Below are 16,701 nucleotides of genomic sequence, written 5' to 3' on the forward strand. Positions count from 1 at the left end.
TGAGGGTGTTAGGCCTTTTCTCATTAGAACGGAGAAGGATGAGGGGCGACTTGATAGAGGTTTATAAGATGATCAGGGGAATAGATAGAGTAGACAGTCAGAGACGGTAGAACAAACCATTACAAGGGGACAAGGTCAATGGTGGAAGATATAGGGGGGTTGTCAGAGGTAGGTTCTTTACCCAGAGAGTAGTAGGGGGTATGGAATGCACTGCCTGTGGAAGTAGTTGAGTCGGAAACATTGGGGACCTTCAAGCGGCTATTGGATAGGTCCATGGATTACGGTAGAATGATAGGGTGTAGATTAATTTCTTCTTAATCTAGGACAAAAGTTCGGCACAACATCATGGGCCAAAGGGCCTGTTCTGTGCTGTATTCTCTATGTTCTATACTCAGAGTAGGTGATCCTTTCCGAGGCTGAGGATAAATATTTGAGAACCTCTGACAAAACATCGTCTTTCTCCCCGAATCAGATAGCCTCAGTTGTTGGTGTGTCTGAGATCGCCAAAATAAAAACGCTTAAAATCCCCCAACATAAGATAGGAAACAGGTAAGGAGGTAAAAACAGTGGATACATCACAGAGAGGCAATTTCAAAGGAGAAGTTAATGAACATTGCAAAAAAAAATCCTGTTTAGTGAGTGAGAAGGACATTTACCTGAAGAAGAGGAGCTGTTTCTCTTGTTTATGTTGGCGCAAGAAGGTGACTAATTGGTTAAACTTCTGATCCGCTCGACATGTCTAAGTGGAAAACACCAGAAAAATTAATAATAAGCACGTCACAGACAGTAGGAGCTGTATCAGAGTCAGACAGAGACAGCAGGATCTGTATCAGAGTCAGACACACAGACAGCAGGAGCTGTATCAGAGTCAGACACAGACAGCAGGAGCTGTATCAGGGTCAGACAGAGACAGCAGGAGCTGTATCAGAGTCAGGCACACAGACAGCAGGAGCTGTATCAGAGTCAGACAGAGACAGCAGGAGCTGTATCAGGGTCAGACACACAGACAGTAGGAGCTGCATCAGAGTCAGACAGAGACAGCAGGAGCTGTATCAGAGTCAGACAGAGACAGCAGGAGCTGTATCAGAGTCAGGCACACAGACAGCAGGAGCTGTATCAGAGTCAGGCACACAGACAGCAGGAGCTGTATCAGAGTCAGGCACACAGACAGCAGGAGCTGTATCAGGGTCAGGCACAGAGACAGCAGGAGCTGTATCAGGGTCAGACACACAGACAGCAGGAGCTGTATCAGGGTCAGACACAGACAGCAGGAGCTGTATCAGAGTCAGACACACAGACAGCAGGAGCTGTATCAGGGTCAGACACACAGACAGCAGGAGCTGTATCAGGGTCAGACAGAGACAGCAGGAGCTGTATCAGGGTCAGACAGAGACAGCAGGAGCTGTATCAGAGTCAGACACACAGACAGCAGGAGCTGTATCAGAGTCAGGCACAGAGACAGCAGGAGCTGTATCAGGGTCAGACACACAGACAGCAGGAGCTGTATCAGGGTCAGACACAGACAGCAGGAGCTGTATCAGAGTCAGGCACACAGACAGCAGGAGCTGTATCAGAGTCAGACAGAGACAGCAGGAGCTGTATCAGGGTCAGACACACAGACAGCAGGAGCTGTATCAGGGTCAGGCACACAGACAGCAGGAGCTGTATCAGGGTCAGACACACAGACAGCAGGAGCTGTATCAGGGTCAGACACACAGACAGCAGGAGCTGTATCAGAGTCAGACACACAGACAGCAGGAGCTGTATCAGGGTCAGGCACACAGACAGCAGGAGCTGTATCAGGGTCAGACACACAGACAGCAGGAGCTGTATCAGGGTCAGGCACAGAGACAGCAGGAGCTGTATCAGAGTCAGACAGAGACAGCAGGAGCTGTATCAGGGTCAGGCACACAGACAGCAGGAGCTGTATCAGAGTCAGACAGACAGCAGGAGCTGTATCAGGGTCAGGCACAGAGACAGCAGGAGCTGTATCAGGGTCAGACACAGACAGCAGGAGCTGTATCAGAGTCAGGCACACAGACAGCAGGAGCTGTATCAGAGTCAGACACACAGACAGCAGGAGCTGTATCAGGGTCAGGCACACAGACAGCAGGAGCTGTATCAGGGTCAGGCACACAGACAGCAGGAGCTGTATCAGGGTCAGGCACACAGACAGCAGGAGCTGTATCAGGGCCAGACACAGACAGCAGGAGCTGTATCAGGGTCAGACACACAGACAGCAGGAGCTGTATCAGAGTCAGGCACAGAGACAGCAGGAGCTGTATCAGGGTCAGGCACACAGACAGCAGGAGCTGTATCAGGGTCAGACAGCAGGAGCTGTATCAGGGTCAGGCACACAGACAGCAGGAGCTGTATCAGAGTCAGACAGCAGGAGCTGTATCAGGGTCAGACACACAGACAGCAGGAGCTGTATCAGAGTCAGACACACAGACAGCAGGAGCTGTATCAGAGTCAGACACACAGACAGCAGGAGCTGTATCAGGGTCAGACACACAGACAGCAGGAGCTGTATCAGGGTCAGACACACAGACAGCAGGAGCTGTATCAGGGTCAGACACACAGACAGCAGGAGCTGTATCAGGGTCAGACACACAGACAGCAGGAGCTGTATCAGGGTCAGACACACAGACAGCAGGAGCTGTATCAGGGTCAGACACACAGACAGCAGGAGCTGTATCAGGGTCAGACACACAGACAGCAGGAGCTGTATCAGGGTCAGGCACACAGACAGCAGGAGCTGTATCAGAGTCAGACACACAGACAGCAGGAGCTGTATCAGAGTCAGACACACAGACAGCAGGAGCTGTATCAGGGTCAGACACACAGACAGCAGGAGCTGTATCAGAGTCAGACACACAGACAGCAGGAGCTGTATCAGGGTCAGACACAGACAGCAGGAGCTGTATCAGGGTCAGGCACAGAGACAGCAGGAGCTGTATCAGGGTCAGACACAGACAGCAGGAGCTGTATCAGGGTCAGGCACAGAGACAGCAGGAGCTGTATCAGTGTCAGACACAGACAGCAGGAGCTGTATCAGGGTCAGACACACAGACAGCAGGAGCTGTATCAGGGTCAGACACAGACAGCAGGAGCTGTATCAGAGTCAGACACAGACAGCAGGAGCTGTATCAGGGTCAGACACACAGACTGTATATTTGTACTATACAGGGACAGGCCGACTGTCCAGTCTGACTGACTCTGGTCGGGGACAGGCCAACTGTCCAGTCTGACTGACTCTGGTCGGGGACAGGCCGACTGTCCGGTCTGACTGACTCTGGTCAGGGACAGGCCAACTGTCCAGTCTGACTGACTCTGGTCAGGGACAGGCCGACTGTCCAGTCTGACTGACTCTGGTCAGGGACAGGCCGACTGTCCAGTCTGACTGACTCTGGTCAGGGACAGGCCGACTGTCCAGTCTGACTGACTCTGGTCGGGGACAGGCCGACTGTCCAGTCTGACTGACTCTGGTCAGGGACAGGCCGACTGTCCGGTCTGACTGACTCTGGTCAGGGACAGGCCGACTGTCCAGTCTGACTGACTCTGGTCGGTGACAGGCCGACTGTCCAGTCTGACTGACTCTGGTCAGGGACAGGCCGACTGTCCGGTCTGACTGACTCTGGTCAGGGACAGGCCGACTGTCCAGTCTGGCTGACTCTGGTCGATGACAGGCCGACTGTCCAGTCTGACTGACTCTGGCCAGGGACAGGCCGACTGTCCAGTCTGACTGACTCTGGTCAGGGACAGGCCGACTGTCCGGTCTGACTGACTCTGGTCAGGGACAGGCCGACTGTCCAGTCTGACTGACTCTGGTCAGGGACAGGCCGACTGTCCAGTCTGACTGACTCTGGTCAGGGACAGGCCGACTGTCCAGTCTGACTGACTCTGGTCGATGACAGGCCGACTGTCCAGTCTGACTGACTCTGGTCAGTGACTTGCCGACTGTCCAGTTTGACTGACTCTGGTCGGTGACAGGCCGACTGTCCAGTCTGACTGACTCTGGTCAGGGACAGGCCGACTGTCCAGTCTGACTGACTCTGGTCGGTGACAGGCCGACTGTCCAGTCTGACTGACTCTGGTCAGGGACAGGCCGACTGTCCAGTCTGACTGACTCTGGTCAGGGACAGGCTGACTGTCCAGTCTGACTGACTCTGGTCGGGGACGTGCCGACTGTCCAGTCTGACTGACTCTGGTCGGGGACAGGCCGACTGTCCGGTCTGACTGACTGTGGTCGGGGACAGACCGACTGTCCAGTCTGACTGACTCTGGTCGATGACAGGCCGACTGTCCAGTCTGACTGACTCTGGTCAGGGACAGGCCGACTGTCCAGTCTGACTGACTCTGGTCAGGGACAGGCCGACTGTCCAGTCTGACTGACTCTGGTCAGGGACAGGCTGACTGTCCAGTCTGACTGACTCTGGTCGGGGACGTGCCGACTGTCCAGTCTGACTGACTCTGGTCGGGGACAGGCCGACTGTCCGGTCTGACTGACTGTGGTCGGGGACAGACCGACTGTCCAGTCTGACTGACTCTGGTCGATGACAGGCCGACTGTCCAGTCTGACTGACTGACTCTTTATCAAGCTCCTCTTGCCCACAAGAAGCAGTTTACACACCCTGAAGTCTTACCATGTAAAAGTTGCGCAGTCGGACTGGTGTTTTTTGTGTATTGTCTGCCGCCATTCCCTTCTCCTTGACACTGATCCGAACAGGGTTACGGAGACCTGCACGGACCAGGTTCTCCACATCTTGTGTCTGTGTGGCTGAGAAGAGACCTGTTCTCCGCTGTTTTGGCAAATATCCCAGGATAGTGTTCAGGCTGCGGAGGTAGAACGGAAAAGACACTTAGGTTTGAAACAAAGAAAAGTGCAGCACAGGAACAGGCCCTTCGGCCCTCCAAGCCTGTGCCGACCATGCTGCTCGTCTAAACTAAAATCTTCTACACTTCTGAGGTCCGTATTTGTTAAGATGCCCCTTAAATGTCACTATCGTCCCTGCTTCCACCTCCTCCTCCGGCAGCGAGTTCCAGGCACCCACTACCCTCTGTGTAAAAAACCTGGCCTCGTACATCTCCTCTAAACCTTGCCCCTTAACCCTATGCCCCCTAGTAATTGACCTTCCAGACATAATGTTTGTCACAATACAGGCGTAGTTATTAGTGATATTAGCGTACAACCTTTAATCAGAAATTCATAGATTAACAGTTCAGGAGGCCATGTGGCCCCCATGTCTGTACTAGCTCTCTGAAAGAGCTACCCAATTAATCCCACTCCTCTGCTCTTTTTCCACTGACCTACAATTCGTTTCCCTTCCGATATTCACCCAAATCCCTTTTGAACATTACAAATGAATCTGCTTCCGTGGCCCTTTCAGGCAGTTATTCACGGGCTTACACATACATAATGTCGGCCATTCAGCCCCTCCAGCCTGCTCCATGTAAGATCACTGATAATAACCTATCCCTTCCTTGCTCACCATAGTCTCTGCATCCTCTGTCGTTAAACATACTCAAAGATTCGACTTCCATCACCGTTCCAGGAGGAGAGTTCCAAAGACTCAAAACCCTCTGAGTCACATCTCCGTTTGAAATGGGCGAACCCCTTATTTGTTAAGTGACCCCGGGGTTCACAGCTGTCCTCAGGCACAAGTCAATACAAGCACTTTCACGTTTCATTTTCACAATTTTAATCGGTTAGAATTTTTACCGATAAACAAACAGGGGGTGGCTGCTGGGGAATTAAATCGAGTACTTGTATAATTACAAAATGCTGAACTGAAAACGTTCCTGCCGTTTTCCGCCTTCAAACTGCTGCTATTAGAAGGAAAACGGGAAACTAGTTTCGAAGACATCCCGTCTGGTTTTTGAACAGGGGGTTCAGTAATTAATTCAGAAGGCTGGGACCTTGGTTACTACAGCAACACACAGAATGGTGTATCCGTGCGTCATGCATTGACCTAATAGTTTTCTAAACGAGACGTACTATCTAAAATAGACTGGAATATTAACATGTTTACCATAAATGGGCTCACGGTAACGCTGCCCACGGCGACGCTGCCCACGGCCACACTGCCCACGGCCACACTGCCCACGGCCACACTGCCCACGGCGACACTGCCCACGGCGACACTGCCCACGGCCACACTGCCCACGGCGACACTGCCCACGGTAATAGTGTCCACGGCGACGCTGCCCACGGCGACGCTGCCCACGGCGACGCTGCCCACGGCGACACTGCCCACGGCGACACTGCCCACGGTGACAATGCCCACGGCGACGCTGCCCACGGCGACAATGCCCACGGCGACGCTGCCCACGGTGACGCTGCCCACGGCGACGCTGCCCACGGCGACGCTGCCCTCCTACTCTGCACATTTTTAGGCTATGGGGGTGAAACCCACGCAGACACAGGGAAAACGTCCAAACTCCACACAGACAGTGACCCAGAGCCGGGATCGAACCCGGGTCCTCAATGCTGCAGTCCCAGTGCTAACCACTGCGCCACCGGGCAGTTATTATTTTGATCTAAATTTTTCGATTGGCCAGTGAAGTTTAGAAGTGACAGGTTCAGCCTTCCCAGCGCCTGGGAATGGGTTTGGGAAAAGCTGGATTCATTTCCCAGAAGCTGCATTAACACAGTTAGTAAAGCCCTCTCACCAGTGACCCCCCCCAAACGTAACTGTTTTTACAGAGTCATTAATCTATGGCTGATGATACTGCTGCCATGGTTACCTGGCTTCAAATCCCATCTCCAGAAGCCTGTCCGCTTCATCCAGCACCAAGACTTCCAAAGTCTTCACACAGCTGGGTAAATCCAGGCCATCAGACTGCCGCCTGAACATGTCGACTAACCGGCCCGGAGTGCCCACAACGATGTTCCCTCTGTGAAAAAAACAAACACGTATCAAACCTGTAATCACTTCTGTTCAAATTCAAGTGCTTTCTGGGGCGTATCCGGTTATCCCATCATTCAATTTTTTCAAAAAGCCAATAGGCAGTAAAACTCTGGCCCGGATCGGAAAGCCTCACAGAGCCGAGGCTAACACCTCCTGTGCAGCATTGGGGGAGCGCTGAGCATTAAATCAAGGCCCCACTGCTCTCTTAGGAGGGCATCAAAGATCCAACTTCATGTGTGTGTTTGGGGCAAATACAAAAAGCAGATATAGAGAGAGGAAGGGACGGTTGCCGGGGGCCGAGGGGCTGTTACTTTCTCACTGCTAATCCCTTAAATGGTTTGGTTGGTAATCAGCCTGATCTCATTCTGGACACTGGGGAGACGAAAATAAATCAGCCATTTCCTTTCCATTTCTCAACATTATTCAGGGGCAGCTTCAGGAAATGACATGGATACAGGCACGGATCGAACACACACTCAACTGCGACGCCCGCAGTAGGGGAACAGCCAGCCGACAATCACTGTCTAGCTCACACATGAAGAAAAGCAGTGTGAACGCAGTACGGGAGCAAGACTGCAGAATAATAACCGAGCTAGAGGGAAACAGCAGAACAGAATCAATCAGATAAAATCCTGAATGAGTGTCAGAACCAGGCATAACTGGAAGCCGCCCGCACTCCCCCTGCCGAGAGTGGTTCGGATGGATCTTCATCGAAATAAATAATGGATAAACCAACAAACTGGCAGGAAGATAGAAATGCTGAAAGACAGGAAAAGATTCTCTGGTGCAGGCAGCTGCTGGTGAACCGACAGAAGTGGTGTCGATTCCACACTTCTGTTTCAGAACCGCGCGCTAACCGATTGCGCCAGTGGAGCCCACTGTCGATTCCACACTTACCCCTGCTTCTGGAATTTCTCAACATCCTCTATCGGATTGCTCCCGCCGATGAACAGGATCTGGCTGAAAACAAAGTCCAACATTTATTAAGTCTGTCGAGAGAATCCTTTCACACGGGGAACACGCAGGTAGGTGGCTGCTTTCCAAACTCACCTGAACTGTGGGAAGTGAACCGTGAAGAGGCTCAGCACCTCGTCAATCTGAATAGCGAGCTCGCGTGTCGGAGTGATAATCAGTGCCCCAACCTAAAGACAGCCGAAAAGAGGAGCCATCAGCCACCAGGACTTGCGCCAACCAAATGAACAACTTCAGTAAAGATTGCGGTGTCTCGGTGACAAAGGACATGAAAATCAGGCAGGAAAATGGAGGTCAAGCTCAAGAGCAGCCATGATCTCATTGAATGGCGGAGTAGGTTCGACGGGCTGAATGGTCAACTCCTGCTCCTATTTCTGACGCTCAGGGGCACCTCACATGACCTCAAGTTGTGCTGAAGTTTTCCTCCTATTTTCAAGTGTAGTCCCAGTTATATTGTCGGAAATAAATCAGGGCTTTGTGTGTTCACCAATAGTTTAGTGAAACACATCGATTTGGACACATGGTCCTGATTTGCCTCAAACGATGGCTAATTGCAGACATTACTGTGAATTCCCAGTCCTCGGGGAGATACAGTTTAACCTGCTGGTCAACAGCAGCCTTGGAGCCGATAGGCTGTGCTCACATCCCTCTCCTGTGACACCAGGAGTTGCAGCAAACACATTAAAAAGACAGTGAGAAGTCTGACAACACCAGGTAAAGTCCAACAGGTTAGTTTCAAATCACTAGCTTTCGGAGCACTGCCCATTCCTCAGGTGAATGCATTCCATTCCATTCACCTGAGGAAGGAGCTGCGCTCCGAAAGCTAGTGATTGGAAACAAACCTGTTGGACTTTAACCTGGTGTTGTTAGACTCCTTACTGTGCTCACCCCAGTCCAACGCCGGCATCTCCACATCATTAAAAAGAAACATGTGGAGGAGGAAAAATATAAAAATTTTCTACAATAACTTTGTGACCTCAAGACATCCTCAAAAGCTTCACAGAAACGTTATTACCTTTGAAATGCACTCAATGCAGTGATGTAGGAAACACAGTATTCAATTTACACACAGCGGGATCCTAAACCTAGTAATGCGATCCTGAAGAGCCAGATATCTGTTTTTGCCATTTGGCTGCAGAATGAATATTGTTTAATTTCTCTTCTGAAAGACAGCACTTCAGACAGCGCAGCACTCCATCAGAACTGGAATGGGAGTGTCACCCTGGCTTACACGCCCATGTCTCTGGGGTGAGGATTAAACCCATGGCATTCGGACTCAAGAGACGAGAGATTAAACAATGAGAGAAGTAAATCCTCTCTTACTTCCTTGCTGAACAACAATAAAAAAGTTACGTTTATTTTACAAGCACAAAAACTCATTTTGCCTGCCATCCAGAAAAGTATTTTCTAAACACAGGAAACAAATTTCTATTGGGTACAAACCTGCAACTTCTTTAACTTCTCCCGTTTTAAAAGGATTTCCAAAATAGGAATGACAAAAGCCAAGGTTTTCCCACTGCCGGTTACCTGTGTTAAAATAAGACTGGACTTTATCCTATGTTGGCAGAGCACTGAACCAATAATGAAAGAGAATAAGGTTTCTGAGTAACTTACAGCTTCAGCAGCTACATCCTTGTTGCTCATAAACAGGGGGATTGTTGCAGACTGCAAGGAAACACAGAGTTACATTCAGGTTTCAGCTGCCTTCCACTCCTAAAATCACTGAATCAGTCCGTTATTTATTCCCAATTTTTGATTCAGCATCTGGTAAATTCTGGAATTCCTTTCCCAAATCACTGTCCTCCATCAAGGTGCTTCCTAAACCCTCTTGCTTTGTTCAAGTTGCCCTAATTTCTCCACAAGATGCTCAGTTTGAAGCAGCTTGGAATGTTTGACTAAGTAAATGCTCCCGGATCTGTTTGCTCCAGATAGATAAAATCCACCAGTTCTCATCCACAAAAGAACATAAGAACCCGGAGCAAGAGTCGGCCATCTGGCCCCTCGAGCCTTCTCCGTCATTCAGTAAGATCATGGCTGATCGGTTTGTGGACTCAGCTCCATTAACCCGCCCACTCACCGTAACCTTTTATGAAATGAAAAACGCTTATTGTCACGAGTAGGCTTCAATGAAGTTACTGTGAAAAGCCCTAGTCGCCACATTCCGGCGCCTGTCCGGGGAGGCTGGTACGGGAATTGAACCGTGCTGCTGGCCTGCTTGGTCTGCTTTAAAAGCCAGTGATTTAGCCCAGTGAGCTAAACCAGCCCCTTTTATTCCTTTACTGTTGAAAAATCTATCTATATTTACCGTGGGCAGCATAAGTGGCTAGCACTGTGGTTTCACAGCGCCAGGGTCCCAGGTTCGATTCCCCGCTGGATCACTGTCTATGAGGAGTTTGCATGTTCTCCCCGTGTGTGCGTGGGTTTCCTCCAGGTGCTCTGGTTTCCTCCCACAGTCCAAAGACGTGCAGGTTAGGTGGACTGGCCATGGATTGGGAGGTGGTGGAAGCAGGGGCAATAGCAATGTGAAAGAGGCATCTTGATAAATACATGAATAGGATGGGAATAGAGGGATACGGACCCAGGAAGTGTAGAAGGTTTTAGTTTAGACAGGCAGCATGGTCGGCACAGGCTTGAAGGGCTGAAGGGCCTGTTCCTGTGCTGTACTTTTCTTTGTTCTAAATTGCCCTTAGTGTCCAAAAAGGGTAGGTGGGGTTATTGGGTTATGGGGATTGGGTGGAAGTGAGCGCTTAAGTGGGTCGGTGCACTGTATGTTCTATGTTTAAATCATTCAACAAGGTAGCCTCAACTGCCTCACTGGGCAGGAATTCCATAGATTCACAACCCTTTGGGTGAAGAATTTCCTCCTCAAGTCAGTCCCAAATCTGCTCCCACTTATTTTGAGACTATGCCCCCTAGTTCTAGTTTCACCTACCAGGGGAAACAACCTCCCTGCTTCTATCTTATCTATTCCTTTCATCATTTTATATGTTTCTATAAGATCCCCCCTCAATGTTCTAAATTCCAATGAGTACAGTCCAATCCACTCAGTCTCTCCTCAGAAGCCAATCCTCTCAACTCCGGAATTAACCTAGTGAATCTCCTCTGCGATGGTGTAGTGGCATTGTCACTGGGCTAGTAATCAACAGACCCAGAGTCATACTCTGCGGACTCAGATTTGAAACCTGCCACTGCAGATGGTGAGGTTTTAATTCAATAAAAATCTGGAATTAAAAGTCTAATGACAACCATGAAACCATTGTCGATTGTCGCAAAGACCCATCTGGTTCACTAATGTCCTTTAGGGAAGGAAATCTGCCGTCCTTACCCGGTCTGGCCTACATGTGACTCCAGACCCACAGGAATGTGGTTGACTCTTAACTGCCTCTCAAGGGCAATTAGGGATGGGCATTAAATACTGGCACAGCCTGCGACCAAAACTGTACACAGTACTCCAGGTGTGGCCTCACCAGCACCCTATACAGCTGCAACATAATCTCCCTGCTTTTAAACTCCTTTCCTCTAGCAATGAAGGACAAAATTACATTGCCCTTCTTAATTACTTGCTGCACCTGCAAACCAACTTTTTGTGATTCATGCATAAGGACACCCAGGTCCCTCTGCAGAGCAGCATGCTGCAATTTTTTACTATTTAAATAATAGTCCATTTGCTGATATTCCTACCAAAATGGATGATCTCACATTTACCAACATTGAAACTCCATCTGCTAGACCCTTGCCCACTCACGTAAACTATCCCTCTGCACACTTGGCTCTACCACTCATATTTATTGACTACAGTTCCGCCTTCAACACCATAATCCCAGTCAAGCTCATATCAAAGCTCCAAAACCTGGGACTTGGCTCCTCACTCTGCAGCTGGATCCTCGACTTTCTGACCCACAGACCACAATCAGTAAGAATGAACAACAACACCTCCTCCACAATAGTCCTCAATACCGGGGCCCAGCAAGGCTGCGGACTTAGCCCCCTACTCTACTCCCTGTACACACACGACTGTGTGACAAAATCTGTCTCTAACTCCATCTACAAGTTTGCTGACAACACAACCATAATGGGCCGGATCTCAATTAATGACGAGTCAGAATACAGGAGGGAGATAGAGAACCTAGTGGAGTGGTGTAGCGACAACAATCTCTCCCTCAATGCCAGCAAAACTAAAGAGCTGGTCATTGACTTCAGGAAGCAAAGTACCGTACACACCCCTGTCAGCATCAACGGGGCCGAGGTGGAGATGGTTAGCAGTTTCAAATTCCATGGGGTGCACATCACCAAAAATCTGTCCTGGTCCACTCACGTCGACACTACCACCAAGAAAGCACAACAGCGCCTATACTTCCTCAGGAAACAAAGAAAATTCGGCATGTCCACACTAACTCTTATTTTTAAATTGAATACCCATTCCATTTTTTCCAATTAAGGGGTAATTTTAGCGTGGCCAATCCACCTACCCTGCATATCTTTGGGGAAACACGGGGAGAATGTGCAAACTCCACACGAACAGTGACCCAGAGCCGGGATTGAACCTGGGACCTCATCGCTGTGAGGCAGCAGTGCTAACCACTGCGCCACCATGCTGCCTATGTCCACATTAACTTACCACCTTTTACTGATGCACCATAGAAAGCATCCTATCGGCTGCATCACAGCCTGGCATGGTAACTGCTCGGCCCAGGACCACAAGGAACTTCAGAGAGTCGTGAGCACCGCCCAGTCCTTCACACAAACCTGCCTCCCATCCATTGACTCCATCTACACCTCCCGCTGCCTGGGGAAAGCAGCCAGCATAATCAAAGACCCCTTCCACCCGATGCCAATGTTTATGTAGTTACATTGTGTACCTTGTGTTGCCCAATTATGTATTTTCTTTTCATTCCTTTTTCTCCCGTACCAGCCTCCCCGGACAGGCGCTGGAATGTGGCGACTAGGGGCTTTTCACAGTAACTTCATTGAAGCCTACTCGTGACAATAAAGCGATTTTCATTTTTCATTTCTTCCCATGTACTGAATGATCTGTTTGAGCTGCTCGCAGAAAAATACTTTTCACTGTACCTCGGTACACGGGACAATAAACAAATCCAATTCAATCATTTTAGTGTCATGTGATCTTTGACACTTGGTCCCCAACTCCAGACCATCAGCGTAAACTGAGAAACAGTGAATTTACATTTACAGCGAACTGAGCCCCTCGCCTCCTGCCCCCCCCCCCAGGGGGACACGCCTCCTGCCCCCCCCCCCCCCCCCAGGGGGACACACCACCCCCCCCCCCCAGGGGGACCCACAACACCCCAGGGGGACGACCCACAACACCCCAGGGGGACACCCCCCCACACCCCCCCCCCCCCAGGGGGCCACACCCCCCCCCCCCCAGGGGGACACACCACCCCCAGGGGGGGACACCACCACCACCCACCCAGGGGGACACACCACCACCCACCCACCCAGGGGGACACACCACCACCCACAGTGGGGAGACACCTGCCCCTAGGGGGGGGCACAGCACCCTTCAGGGGGGAACTCACCCGTCTCCATCCCCCGATACTCCCCCCTGACTCTCTCCCCAGGGTGACACCCTCCCCCCTCAAGTCCGCCCGGGTTACCTGGACCGGGGTCATGTGAGTGAAGCGCAGCTCCCGCAGCGTCTGCAGAATCAGCGGGTGGAGCCCATTCTCCACATTGTCCCACACACCGGAGTCCGCCATTGTGGCCGGGCCGGCTTCCGATCCGTCACCTAGAACATCCCGGCCGGCTTCCGGTCCGTCACCCTGTACCTCCCGGCCAGCTTCCGGTCCGTCACCCAGAACCTCCCGGCCAGCTTCTGGTCCGTCGCCCAGAATCTCCTGGCCGATTTCCGGTCCGTCACCCTGTACCTCCCGGCAGACTTCCGATCCGTCACCCTGTACCTCCCGGCCTGCTTCCGGTCCGTCACCCTGTACCTCCCGGCCGGCTTCCGGTCCGTAACCGGGTACCACTCGGCCGACTTCCGGTCCGTCACCGTGTACCTCTCAATTGACTTCTGGTCCGTTGCCGTGTGCCTCCCGGCCTGCTTCCGGTCCGTCACCCAGAACCTCCCGGCCGACTTCCGATCCGTAACCCTGTACCTCCCGGTCGACGTCCGGTCCGTCACCGTGTACCTCCCGGCCGACATCCGGTCCGTCACCGTGTGCCTTCCTATCCGTCATCGTGTACCTTCCGGCCGACCTTCGGTCATCACTGGGCCCTCCGGTTCGTCATCGTGTAGCTTCCGGTTCGTTATCATGTATCGTCCGGCCGACTTCCGCCCCGTCACCGTGGGTCTTCCGGTTCGTCATCGTGTAGCTTCCTGTCCGTCACCGTGTACCTCCGGCTGCCTCCCCATTCCCGGGTCCGCTGTTCTTACACCAGATGAATCCTGAGGCAGGAGCAGAGCTCCGGAAGCCAGTGATTGAAACAAACCTGTTGGACTTTAACCTGGGGTCAGAGGGATTCCGGCCTCTGGACGCCGCCGGTTGGTTGGTTGATTATTAGGTCAATTCTATTCTGCAGCCTCCCCTTCCCTATGTACCGTATCCACTGTGTGTATATAATGCAATTCTGTTCACTGTGACAATAATAAATCTGATCAATTATCCATTGATTTGTTAATGAAGCTGCTTTTCTCATTTCTCATCCCCCCCGTCCCCTCCCTCCCCCCCCCCTCCCCCCCCCTCCCCCCCCCCCCCCCCCCCCGTCCCCTCACACCCCCCCCCCGTGTCTGCGTGGGTTTCCTCCGGGTGCTCCGGGTTCCTCCCACAAGTCCCGAAAGACGTGCTGTTAGGAGAATTGGACATTCTGAAATCTCCCTCCGTGTACAGGGTAGCATGGTGGTTAGCATAAATGCTTCACAGCTCCAGGGTCCCAGGTTCGATTCCCGGCTGGGTCACTGTCTGTGCGGAGTCTGCACGTCCTCCCCGTGTCTGCGTAGGTTTCCTCCGGGTGCTCCGGTTTCCTCCCACAGTCCAAAGATGTGCGGGTTAGGTGGATTGGCCATGCTAAATTGCCCGTAGTGTCCTAATAAAAGTAAGGTTAGGGGGGGTTGTTGGGTTACGGGTATAGGGTGGATACGTGGGTTTGAGTAGGGTGATCATGGCTCGGCACAACATTGAGGGCCGAAGGGCCTGTTCTGTGCTATGTTCTATGTACCCGAACAGGCGCCTGAATGTGGCGACTAGGGGCTTTTCACAGTAACTTCATTGCAGTGTTAGGGTCGGCACGCTGATCAGCAGTGCTGCCACACGCCGCCAAGGTCCCAGGTTCAATCCCGTCCCCGAGACACTGTCCGCGTGGAGTTTGCACATTTTCCCCGTGTCTGCGTGTCTCACCCCCACAACCCAAAGATGTGCAGGGCCATGCGTAATTACCCCATTATTGGAAAGAAATTGAATTGCGTACTCTAAATTTATTCCTCCTATCGACTCACTTGGCTCCGACACATACAGCATCAAGTCGTCGGCATATAAGGACACCCAATGCTCTATCCCCCCCCATCCCGCACTATTCCTTTCCATGCTCCCGAACTTCTTAATGCGATGGCCAATGGCTCAATCGCAAGTGTAAACAGCAGGGGGGACATAGGACATCCCTGCCTCGTTCCACAGTGGAGAGAAAAGTACCTCGAGCTGATGTTGTTTGTGCAGCCACTCGCCTTCAGCTCCTCATATAGTAGCTTTACCCAGTTCACAAATCGTGGTCCAATCCCAAACCGCTCCAGAACTGCCATCAAGTACCCCCATTCTACCCGGTCAAAGGCCTTCTCGGCGTCCAGTGCCACAACTACCTGTTTCCTTCCCTTCCGCCGGTGCCATAACGACGTTCAAAACCCTCCTAATGTTCAAAAACAGCTGCCTCCCTTTCACGAACCCTGTCTGATCCTCACCTATCACCTTTGGGAGGCACTCCTCCAGCCTACCCACCAGTACCTTTGTGGTAGTATGACTAGGGGTATTACGGTACCTGGAAGTGTGAGCTGCCATTGGTGCAGAGGGCTCGCTGCCCATTGGCCCAGGTATCGTGTGCTTCTTATTCCGATTGGCTAAGAGGAAGGTAGCTCCGCCTACGAGACAGGGTATAAGAACCCCTGTTCCCCAGCAGCCAGGCCATTTCCTGTACGTCTGCTGCCGGGCTCACTTCTTGCTAATTAAAGCCTTTCGTTTCGGACTTCACCTACGTTTCGTGTCCATTGATTGTGCATCAACCTTCGCCAATACTTTTGCGTCCACATTCAGAAGTGATATGGGCTTATACAACCCACACTCCGTCGGATCCTTATCTTTTTTTTAGCAACAGTGAAATCGATGCCTGCCCCAAGGTTTGTGGCAGCACCCCCTTCCCTATCACCTCTTCAAACATCCCCACCATCGGGGGTGCCAGCTTATCCTTACATTTTTTATAATATTCCACCGGAAACCCATCCGGCCCTGCCACCTTCCCCGACTGCATCCTCCCAATCGCATCTTTTATCTCCTGCTCCAGTATTGCTCCTTCTAATGTAGCCCTGTCCCCCTCCCCTAGCCTCAGGTATTCCAGCTCATCCAGAAATTCCTGCATCTCACGGTCTCCCCCGGGTGGCTCTGACCTGTACAACCTCTCATAAAACTCCTCAAAGACCTTGTTAATCAGCTCCGGAGCCGTCACCAACTTCCCAACCCTATCCCTCACCTGAAGAATTTCCCTTGCCGCTGCCTCCCTCCCGAGCTGACCTGATAACATACGTCCCGCCTTGTCTCCATGTTCATAAACTGCACCCCTTGCTCGTCTCAGTTGGTGCACCGCCTTCCTGGTG

General features: G+C 51.7%; 1 protein-coding gene across 1 annotated transcript in view; it reads right to left on the reverse strand.

Moving 5' to 3' along the window:
- Window positions 1–13,754, reverse strand: part of ddx55 (DEAD (Asp-Glu-Ala-Asp) box polypeptide 55) — a 42,707-nt gene extending 28,953 nt beyond the window's left edge. Inside the window, exons 1-8 of the mRNA XM_038799470.1 lie at window positions 13,502–13,754; window positions 9,498–9,548; window positions 9,327–9,410; window positions 7,962–8,053; window positions 7,809–7,871; window positions 6,748–6,897; window positions 4,647–4,836; window positions 657–739 (exon numbers count right to left, since the gene is read on the reverse strand). Coding sequence (XP_038655398.1) covers window positions 657–739; window positions 4,647–4,836; window positions 6,748–6,897; window positions 7,809–7,871; window positions 7,962–8,053; window positions 9,327–9,410; window positions 9,498–9,548; window positions 13,502–13,603 — 815 coding nt within the window. The 5' untranslated portion in view covers window positions 13,604–13,754. The remainder of the gene's footprint in view (window positions 1–656; window positions 740–4,646; window positions 4,837–6,747; window positions 6,898–7,808; window positions 7,872–7,961; window positions 8,054–9,326; window positions 9,411–9,497; window positions 9,549–13,501) is intronic.
- Between the last annotated feature and the right edge of the window lie 2,947 nt (window positions 13,755–16,701).

The sequence above is a fragment of the Scyliorhinus canicula genome, chromosome 1, assembly GCF_902713615.1.
Source record: "Scyliorhinus canicula chromosome 1, sScyCan1.1, whole genome shotgun sequence".
Classification (NCBI taxonomy): domain Eukaryota; kingdom Metazoa; phylum Chordata; class Chondrichthyes; order Carcharhiniformes; family Scyliorhinidae; genus Scyliorhinus; species Scyliorhinus canicula.